The 11,357-nt window shown below is 40.9% G+C and overlaps 1 protein-coding gene across 4 annotated transcripts in view; it reads left to right on the forward strand.

Annotated features, from left to right (window-relative positions):
• Positions 1–11,357, forward strand: part of pdlim7 (PDZ and LIM domain 7) — a 42,564-nt gene that overhangs the window by 26,819 nt on the left and 4,388 nt on the right. For all 4 annotated transcript variants that reach the window (XM_089019599.1, XM_089019615.1, XM_089019607.1 and 1 more), the window contains 4 exons: positions 7,693–7,745; positions 9,313–9,550; positions 11,006–11,186; positions 11,298–11,357. The exon at positions 11,298–11,357 is cut by the window's right edge and continues 61 nt beyond it. In XM_089019599.1, the coding sequence (XP_088875725.1) occupies positions 7,693–7,745; positions 9,313–9,550; positions 11,006–11,186; positions 11,298–11,357 (532 nt within the window). The remainder of the gene's footprint in view (positions 1–7,692; positions 7,746–9,312; positions 9,551–11,005; positions 11,187–11,297) is intronic.

Below are 11,357 nucleotides of genomic sequence, written 5' to 3' on the forward strand. Positions count from 1 at the left end.
AACAAAAAATAGATTTGATTCATGACTGGAACACGCGATCCAAATCAACAGCCACCCATAATGCACTATGATATCGAAAATTTACAATTACCCTCAATTTTACATGTGTACATGTTGATTTATATAGCTCAAGCTGGAACAAAGCGGGAATGTGCACAAAAGGTAAATGCTGCCCCCTTGTGGAAGGGAAAAACATTGCCCGAGGACTGACCAGTGCTTTATCGCAACTCCCAGCAAAAAAAAAAAACAAAACCCGAACAAATTTGGAAATTGTGCTCAACTTCTTCTTCTTCTTGTTCTTGTTCTTCTTCTTGTTCTTGTTCTTGTTCTTGTTCTTGTTCTTGTTCTTGTTCTTGTTCTTGTTCTTCTTCTTGTTTTTCTCCTTCTTCTTCTTCTTCTTCTTGTTCTTCTTCTTCTTCTTGTTATTGTTCTTCTTCTTGTTCTTCTTCTTGTTGTTCTTCTTCTTGTTATTGTTCTTCTTCTTCTTTTTTTTCATCTTCTTGTTCTTGTTCTTGTTATTGTTCTGCTTCTTCTTTTTTTTCATCTTCTTGTTCTTGTTCTTGTTCTTGTTATTGTTCTGCTTCTTCTTCTTCTGCTTGTTGTTGTTGTTGTTGTTGTTCTTCTTCTTCTTCTTCTTCTTCTTCTTCTTCTTCTTCTTTTCTTCCTTTGGGCTTTTCCCTTCAAGGGGTCACCACAGCGAATCAGTGTCCTTCATCTTTAGAGGTTTGATCCGCATGTTTGTTTTGGCCAAGCTTTTACGTCGGATGCCCTTCCTGACACAAACCTCTGTATTTATCCAGGCTTGGGACCGGCACAAGAAGACTTATGTCCCTTTGTGGCTACAGAACAAGCAACTCACTCAGTAAAAGGCTCCCAAATACAAAAATGGTCATCGGCACAGCAACATTCAAAAAAGCAAAAACTATACTCACCATTTGATGACAATGCAATTCCCGAATACATTTGTGAATGGCAGCGAATGAGTTAATCATGCAGCACTTTTATTTCACTTGAGAACATTTAAGAGTATTTCTCGACAAAACTAGCTTGTAGTCGCAGTAAATTGCCTACATTTTGCACTGTTGTAATAAAAAGTAAAACTTTCTGACCAGTTAACGCTACATATTGTCCCGCTAAAATTAACTGTAGGTCACCGAAAAAGCACAATATTGGTTTTTGGGCTCATCCATTTTGATTGTTGGCTCGTGTCACCTTGACTGATTTGTGTATGTGTTTCCTGCGTATTGCAGTGCAGGACCCAGATGATGAAACCATGAAGAGGGCCAGGTAAAGCCTGAGCGCAGTACAGTGAGACCTTGGCTTACAAACTTAATTGGTTCCCAGACAGAGTGTGTAAGGCGAAAAGTGTGTCTCCCAAAAATTAATTTCCCCTAGGAAACCATTAAAATGAGAATAATCCATTTCCAGGTCCCCATAAAACATCATTTTCTACTCTCTTATTTTCTAACCCTTAAAACTAAAACTAAAAAAATAAACCTTATTTTACGTATCATAAATATGCTATGGTATTATAATGTAAGAAATAAACTGTACTGTATAATAAAGTCGTTTTATTTACCTTTGTGATGGTCGTTGAGCATTAAACACTTGATGAGGAACGTAACCTTCTTCTTTCACCATCTTGAGGAATGATGCCTTGTAGGTGTTTTCTCTGCGATAATTTTACCTAGTTCCTCATCAATTGTTTTCTGTTTAGCTGGGTTGATAGCTTTTTGCATCAAGTGTACAGATGGCTTGTGCAGATTGTTTGTGGAGCCTGATTGATGGCATATTTTAACCTTGCAGCCTTTGAACTATCAAAGTTGATACTCTCTCACTGTCTGCCTGTCTCTTTAATGTTTAAACCACCCCCTCCTCACTGCTGCGTTCTTGACCAATCACGTGGCTTTAACCAAAGACTGGAGGCGGGCAATACAAGACAAAAACAGTCGGCTGCCATTTTGTTGTTCGAAGAACAGGCTCGTTCGCAAACGACACATCAGTCATTGAGGCACCTCCGTGTACGAAAAAAAGTTTGTATGCCAAGGTAAAATTTTCATAAATGTAACGTTCGTCAACCGAAAGGTTCGTAAGCCAAGGGGTTCGTAAACCGAGGTATCACTGTACTTAGTGGTTCAGCACTTGTTTCATTGTTGACTAGTTGAGCATGTTGTGTGTAAGGTTCAGATTGATCTTTTTGTAGGCCTAAAATAATAATTTGGAATTGTTGTTAAGGAGCCTCAATCTGCAACCCCTTTGGTGTATGTATTTGCAATCAGTAGGAATTTTTGTGTTGACGCCTGAAGAAACCTTTTCATCGATGGACCACTACTGTACGAATGCGAGTTTACACAGACGAATTGTGGGCCTTGTATTCGTCCAACTAAGCATGCACCTTTTAAATACGCTAACTTTTATTCTGGCTATTCTCTATCCATTTCCTTCTGTCAATGTTTTCCTCTCTTCCTTGCGTGCAGGGAAAAGTTCCTCACTGAGATTCAGAGCCCCCGTTACGCCCGTCTGAGGGATTGGCACCACGACAGATCGGCTCGTGCCCTAAATATCAAATCCTGAAACAACGGACACCCGCATGTCGAAGCTGTTAGATGTAGTTGCAACCAAGACAGCCAACCATCGGGTGGCAGATAACTTTTAAGACACAGATGGGATGGCGAAAAAGAAATTCTGAGGTATGGGTCGGTGAAAAGAATCCCAAACGAAGCAATTTAGCTAGCATGTCATAGCTTTAAATTGGGACCTTGCAAACTAAGGCAATTGTTAAGGCCAGTGGGACTCTGTGTCTTAAAGGACAACCAACACCATTTTTTTTCTCCCAAACTGACATCAGAAAAACGTTTTATAGCATGTAAAATACCCAAAACACGCAGGCTGATATTTTTAGTCAAACCCAAAACACCAATAAAAATGAGTTAAAGTGTCCCAAAACTACAGTAAAGTCTCGTTATATCGATATTCTCGGGAGTCCGAAAAAATATCGATATAACCCGACTATCGATATATCCGATCCTGTTTGCATGTAATTTTCTCCTTGCGTTCATAGAAATAGTATCGTAATAAGCAGTACTATTGATATAACCAATATCGATATAACGAGACTTTACTGTACTTCAACATGACCTCGGAGATGCTGAGTTTCAGAAGGTCCCGCCCCCTTGTTCGTGACATCACGCCAGGACGTCTTGCCTTGCTCTAGAATCAAAACAATGGCTTCAGATTCAGAGAAGATGCTTTCTTGTAACTCGTCCAGTTCTGAATGTGATTCAAATAGTTCTGAAGAGGAAAGCATAAATGTTTGCAATCGATTAAAGAAGTCTTTCCGTATCAATTCGAGCCATCAAGACTCCAACGTAGTGGCCAGAAAATGCACAAGATGGCGCACAAGCTCCGTTGGAAATGGCTGATTTGTCCGCTGGGAATTTGTGTCAACTTGCATCTTCTTTATGCGTGTTACCGCAATTGGCTGCCAGACAACGATTCACCATTGCGTTATTTATGTAGTTTTCCTTCTAATTTCGCGATCAACACGGTGTTTTCGAAAAAAAAGTACCCAAAATGCACCGTGTGTCGCTTTTGTCGATCAGGGGCGTTCCTTCAGTGACGTCACTTAGGGGATCGTCATCAACTCGAAAACAAGACTTCAGGAATATTCAACGCGAGTCATAAAACGTAAAATATACGTAGCTATATGCGATGGAATCTTTGTAAAACGCGATCAGTAGAAGTCATTTGAAGTGATTTTACAAATTGTCTGTGTCAGTTGTCCTTTAATTCCGAGTTTCTATCCGAATGAGCTAGTGGGGGGGGGGGGACTTGTGTGCAGAGATCGACGTGGGGGTGGCGGGGGGTTATTCTGTTTGAACTACCTTGTTTGATTCTCTCCCACACTTCATACTCCTCACTGAGTTTTTTTCATTTCTGCTCCTCTCTCTTGTGTGTGCCCCCCCCCCCCCCAACATTAAGAAACAACCAAGCTGTACCTGACTCTTTGTTTTCCTCTTTGCCGTCATCAAAAATACAAAACATCTTACAAAAAAAAACATCGCCTTGCCTCTCTCTTATTTCTCGTGTGCTTCTTTTCTTTCAAGTTTTTCCATCTTTTTATGATGCCAGCCGCCATCTTTGCATCTCATTTCTTGGCATTCGGTGTAGCCTCCCGGTGAGCTCACTATGCATAGGACGTCTGTTCGCACTTCACACTTGTATTGCCTCATGGAGAAAATAGTCGTACGGTGGTACCTCGGTTTCCGAATCCCTTGGCTTATGAACTTTTCGGTTTTACGAACGTTAAATTTATGAAAATTGTACCTGGGCATACAAACTATTTTTCGGGATACACCCGGAGCTACCACAATGAGTGATGTGTCGTTCACGAACGAGCCGTTCTCCTAACAAGAAAATTGCAACCAGCTTCTTTTGGTCCTCTATTCCCCGCCCCCAGTCGTCGATTAAAGCCACGTGATTGGTCAAGAACCTAGCAGTGAGGGGAGGTGGTTTAAACAATAAAGAAACAGGCAGACGACAGAGAGTGACAAAATGGATAGAAAACAGTGAAATTTGGACTTGTTTCAACTTTGATAGTTCAAAGGCAGAGTGTAGACTGCAAGGTTAAAATTCCCATCAATCAGGCTCCACAAATATACCGCACAAGCCATCTGTACACTTGCTGCAAAATGCTATCAACAAACCATCACAAAGGTAAATAAAACGACTTTATTATACACTAGAGTTTATTTCTTTAATTACATTACCATAGCAAATTTATTATACATAAAATAATGTATATTAAGTGTAGTTTCCAGGCTTATTTAGTAGCAAATTATATTTTATGGGGACCTGGGAACGGATTATTCTCATTTTCATTGTTTCCTAAGGGAAATTAATGTTTGGAATACACAATTGTCACCTTACACACACTTTCTGGGAACCAACTAAGTTCGTAAGCCAACGTATCACTGTAGTAAAGTGTTTATTAAATGTTTCGCTTTTTGGGTGTTCCGCTTTATCGCAATGTTTTCATGAATTAAACAAATGTAGAATAAGTGGAGCAACTGTGACACTTTTTAGCCTATTTCGGAAAGTTGTCGCGTTTGTTTGTCAACCCTCGTCACCTTTTTTTTTTTTTTCAATTCAACAGCGTCTGTACTCAACTTGACACTTTCCTCTGGGGACCCTAGACTAAAATAAGAACAACCGAGATAGACGAGAAATCACAGGTGGAAAGAATGAAGCGCAAATGTCAAGTTGTCCGTTGGTTGGCTTGTTCTACTCTGCGGCTTGCAATCGCGCACCTGCATCTTTCTCTCTTGGCTTGGGGGGGGGGGGGGGGCGCTTGGTCTTAAGTTGAAAGAGGTGAAAATGTCATGAAAACACACTCCATGGCCACTCCAGCTAGGAATAGACACGGTTGAGGGTGCACCTGTACCCTTTGGCAGTCTGAGGAGTAGACAAACAACAACAACAACACGCCGTCTCTCGGAGTGGATGCTTGTCTGCTGGAAGAAGAAATGAACATTCGGCTGATGCAGCTCAAACCGATTTAACTCATTAACGAATTGATTTGGGAATTGAAAATATGACGTAGAGCGGCATTCCTGAATCCGTTTTTTTTTTTTCATGATTGGGTGTCGATTAAGCACTGGTCAGACCTCTGGCAATGTTTTTTTTCCCTTCCACAAGGGGGCAGGATTTCCCTTTTTTTCCATGTTAGCGCTTAGTTCCAGCTTCACCTGTTGTTAAAGTGCTAAATAAACCAATATGCATGTACAGTGATACCTCGGCTTACGAACTTAATTGGTTCCCACACAGTGTGTAAGGTGAAGTGTGTATCCCAAAAAATAATTTCCCATAGGAAACCATTAAAATGAAAATAATCCATTCCCAGGTCACCATTTTTCTTATTTTTCTACTTTCTAATTTACCCTAAACGCTAAGTCTACCCTAAAGGCGAAACATTTAATAAACACTTTATTACAGTGATACCTTGGCTTACGAACTTAGTTGTTTCCCAGAAAGTGTGTGTAAGGTGACAATTGTGGATTTCAAACAATAATTTCCCATAGGAAACAATGAAAATGAGAATAATCCGTTCCCAGGTCCCCATAAAACATAATTTTCAACTAAATAAGCCTTAAAACTACACAAAATGTACTTTTTTTATGTATAATAAATGTCAGATGAGGTGGCTCGGGCATCTGATTAGGATGCCCCCGGGACGTCTCCCTCGCGAGGTGTTCCGGGCATGCCGCCATTGGCAGGAGACCCCGGGGACGACCCAGAACACGCTGGAGAGACTATGTCTCCCAGCTGGCATGGGAACGCCTCGGGATCCGCCAGGACGAGCTGGAAGAAGTGGCTGGGGAGAGGGAAGTCTGGGCTTCCCTACTGAAGCTGCTGCCCCCGCGACCCGACCCCGGATAAGCGGCAGAAGATGGATGGATGGATGGATGGATGGATGGATAATAAATGTGCTATAGTATTATAATTAAAGAAATAAACTGTACTGTATAATAAAGTCATTTTATTTAACTTTGTGATGGTCATTGATGGCTTGATGGAATGGAGTGGCCAACGTCATCAGCATTAAACACTTGATGAGGAACGTAGCCTTCTTCTTTCACCATCTTGAGGAATGATCCCCTGTCGGTGCTTTCTTTGTGATAATTTTACCTAGTTCCTCATCAATTGTGTTCTGTTTAGCTGGCTTGATAGCTTTTTGTATCAAGTGTACAGGTGGCTTGTGCGGGTTATTTGTGGAGCCTGATTGATGGGACTGGAGTGGACACGTTTTCGCATTTTAAAATCATTTTTCGCTCCAGCTGTCACATTTTCATAAAATTTCTATTACTCTGAATATTTTTTTTTGTTTCCTTATCAATATTAAAAGTACGGCACGGCATATGTCCACATGACACTAGGTGGTCTAACTGCAGCTTGACAGACAGCACTTGCTAGCTATTTGCTATCTATTAGCTCTGGCTGGCTAGCTAGCTATCTGGCTGGCTAGCTATCTAGCTGCCGAGCTAGCTAGCTATTCAATATCTAGTTGGCTGGCTATCTAGCTAGGTATCTGTTGGCTAGCTAGCTCTCTATCTATTTAAGTTACTTCAGAGTTGAGTGAACGCTGGCGCAGAAAAACTTGTGACTGTAATGTGACCTTGAGAGTTTTGACAGGCACTTATAAATGAATTTATTTTTTTTTTGACAAGTCTGGCTGTGAATGAGTTAAATGACAACCAACACAATTTTTTTTGTTTCCTAACTGACATCAGAAAAACGTTTTATAGCGTCTAAAATACCCAAAACACGCAGTATGATATTTTTAGTCAAATGCAAAACACCAATAAAAATGACTTAAAGTGTCCAAAATCTGCAAAAAATTGAGCTGCGAATTGGGCATTTTCAGAAAGTCCCGCCCCCAGTTCGTGATGTCACGCCAAGACGTCTTGCATTGCTGCAGAATCCAAACAAAGTGACGTCGGTGACGAAAAAAAGTGACGTCGGTTGTCCTTTAATTCATCCGGGTTTCCTCACTGCGGGCGCATCACACTGTTTTCACATGTAATGTTTTAATCTTCTACACGAGGCAACCGTGGCACAAACATACGATGCATCGTGATCGAAAGCTCTGTCCTTTCTTTCTTTTCTCTCTAATTAGTCATTTTCTCTTCGTAGCGTTGAGCCAACTCCATCGCCTGCCAAGACACAGACAGCCAGTCAACCAGATGGTGAGTTGGTCGTTCCGATGATGCATTCAAGCATTTTATTCACTCATTCACTGCCAGACATGTGCAAAAATGTGTCCACTCCAGTGCCAGGGTTATTGTCATCGTCACTTGAATTCCAAGACCCACAGAATATTGAGTTTTAGGACTACATAAATATTCAATATACCGTTAGAAACCTTTGACTCTCTTATTTAATCCGAAAAAAAATCGTTAATTCCTAAATTATATGGGTGTGGAGTTATATAAACTTGAAATGAGGGCAGCTGTCCAGAATACATTACAAAACAATACATACATATTGCTTTATATAGCGCTTTAACAACAGCTGAAGCTGGAACAATATATGGGTTCAATATATGGGTATATGAAAAAATATATGGGTCTGGAGAAAAAGAGGCTATGGCCAGTGCTTTATGGGCACCCAAAAGGAGAAAAAACAAAACCAGAATAAATTTGGGAATGGGGATCTACGTCATATTTTCAATTCCCGAAAAAAAATGGGAATGGCAGTGAATTATTTAATTTCACTGATGAAATCAGAGTTTATTGTGATATGTGGGTCTGGAGTTATCTGAGCTTGAAATGGGGGCAGCTGTCCAAAATACAATGAAATACATACACTCCAGTGCCAGAGTTTTTGTAATTTTCACTCAAATTGAAGGATGCACAGAATAATGCGTTTTAGGACTACATAAACATTCAAAGCAGCGTAAGACTCTCTTTATCAGTAAAAAAGAGGTAATTCCTAAATCATATGGGTCTGGAGTTATATGAGCTTGAAATAAGGGCAGCTGTCCAAAATACAATGCAATACATACATATTGGTTTATATAGTGCTTTAACAACAGTTGAAGCTGAAACAAAGCGCTAACATGGAAAAAAAGGGAAATCCTGCCCCCTTGTGGAAGGGAAAAACATTGCCAGAGGTCTAACCAGCACTTTATCGACACCCAAGCATGAAAAGAAAAAACACGAAAGGATTCAGGAATGCCGCTCGACGTCATATTTTCAATTCCCGAATCAATTCGTGAATGGCAGTGAATGACGTAAGTGTCGATACATGAAGGATCAATAGTAATAATAATAATGATAATAATAATGGTGATGATAATAATAATAATGCATTTCATTTATAAGCGCCTTTCAAAACTCTCAAGGTCACTTTACAGTCACAGGATGACGTTTTTCTGTGGGTGAGCAGCGGCAGCCACACGCGCCAGCGTTCGCTTAACCCGGAAGTCAATAGACAGAAAGCTAGCTAGCCAGCTAGTAGATAGCTAATAGATAACCAACAACCCGGAATAACTCAATGAGAGAGCTAATAGCTAGTTAATAGATAGATAGCTAGATGGCAAGATTGCTATATAGCTAATAGATAGCTAGCGAGATAGCTAGTTAATCAACAACTGCATTCAAGTGTCGGCAGGTATCCTGAGCGCGACCTTATATTGCGTCCCCCTCCCATCTCCCACATTCACATCTAGCGGAACTATTCATTGTCACAGCTTGTTTTTTTTTTTTGTCCAAAACAAATTCCAATGAGTCCTTGTTTTGCCCAAAATCGCAGGATCCAAAACTGCAGCCTCGGTGGTCTCTGCTCCTTCTTCCCGACCCCCGTGGGTGACCGACCCTAATTTTGCCGACCGTTTCCGTCCGGACAAGACGAGCACGGTGGTGACGCAGCACCAGAAGCCGGTTCAACCCACGCCAATGGAGAACCGCAGTTCCATTCTGCAGGCAGCGCAACAGACGCCCCAAGGCAGTGAGAGGACCCCGGTGTGTGGCGCCTGCAATAAAATTATCAGGTGGGAATTGGAGATGGTTCTTAAGAGGATTTCAATCACTTCCTCATCAGATCATAGACAAAAAAAATAGGGAAGGATTTCATCGCTAGGCCTTCAGTGGTGCTATGTCTGAATCAATCCAGACTGAAAAAAGTGTGGTGTGATTTACAATAATAATAATAATAATAATAATTTTCTCGCTACTAGATATCTATTTGCTAGCTACTAGCCATCTAATCGCTAGCTATTAGCTATCGATTCGCTAGCTAGCTAGCTAGCTTGCTATCTATTTGAGTTACACCCGGGTTGAGTGAACGCTGGCGCGTGTGGCTGCCGCTGCTCACCCACAGAAAAAAAAAACGTATCCTGTGACTGTAAAGTGATCTTGAGAGTTTTGAAAGGCGGTTATAAATGAAATGTATTATTATTATTATTATTATATTGTAGTACTGTAATATGTATTCTTTTTCCTTTTCAGACCTTTGCAAGGCGCTAGAAAATAAAATAATAATCATAATAATAATCCATTTCATTTATAAGTGACTTTCAAAACTCTCAAGGACACTTTACAGTCACATGATATTTTTTCTGCGGGTGAGCAGCGGCAGCCACACGCGCAAGCGTTCACCCAACCCGGAAGTAACAAAGTAAAAACTAAAAATAAAAAAAATAATAATAACAAATAATATGACAACAAAGACACAGAGAGTCATTCATTCTTCAGCACTTTCTGTACCCTCTTTGTGACACGAAGCAGTTCTAGATGAAAGAGGATCAAAGCGTCCTTTTCAGCAGTGGATCAGGGAAGTCATGGTGGAATGTGCACGTCTACTACAAGTTAAATGTTGAAAGGAAACAGCTGTAGCATCCATTGACCAAAAGAGACTTCCTGTCCCATATAAATCCGCTTCAATTCCAAGTCGCGACAGTTCCACATACGCATCGGCACTCTGCGCTGACTTACTTACTACAAGTCCACGAGAGGCTACCATGTGCCAGGACCGACCTTTCTTAATGATGTCCATTTTTTCTTAAAAATAGCTTGAACAGTAAATCTCCAACCAAATCCATTTATTCTCCTCCTTCAGCCATTGTGAGTTGACAAAACCGCTATTAAATCAACACAATATGTTTGCACATGCCACTCGCTCCCGATAAAGTGTGCTAGCACTGGCCAGTATGCTCTTGTCAATAGCGTCTATTAATAAAAGCAGTTTTTTTTTTCGCAAACCATGATTCACCATTGCGCTATTTATGTAGCTTTCCTTCTACCTTCACGATCACCACTGTGTTTTCAGATGAAAAAAAAGTACCCAAGATGCATTGGGTGTCGCTTTCTCAGTCACTAAAAATATCAGCCTGCGTGTTTTGGGTATTTTAAGATGTTATAAAACGTTTTTCTGTGGTCAGTTAGGAAACAAACCCCAAAAAAAAAAATGGTGTCGGTTGTCCTTTAAACCTTGTCATGGTCCTTAGGGGTCGCTACCTCGTCGCGTTGGGACGCTCGTGGCACCCCGAAGAATTCACATGTTCACAGTGCAAGGCTGTCCTGGAGGAGGGAGGCTTCTTTGAAGAAAGAGGTTCCGTCTTCTGTACCAAATGCCACGATAACCGCTACGCACCCAACTGTGCAAAGTGCATGAAGAAAATCACGGGGGTAAGAGAATAAATCTAATCTGACTAAACATCCCACATTAATGGATGTAAATGCACGCTCGGTAGCCATCGGTGAAAATAAAACATTGACGAGCTTTTCTCGTCCAATCAGGAAATCATGCACGCCCTGAAGATGACCTACCACGTTCAGTGTTTTAAGTGTGCAGCCTGC

Source organism: Hippocampus bargibanti, linkage group LG02 (assembly GCF_051943395.1).
Source record: "Hippocampus bargibanti isolate YZ-2025 linkage group LG02, ASM5194339v1, whole genome shotgun sequence".
Taxonomy (NCBI): Eukaryota; Metazoa; Chordata; class Actinopteri; order Syngnathiformes; family Syngnathidae; genus Hippocampus; species Hippocampus bargibanti.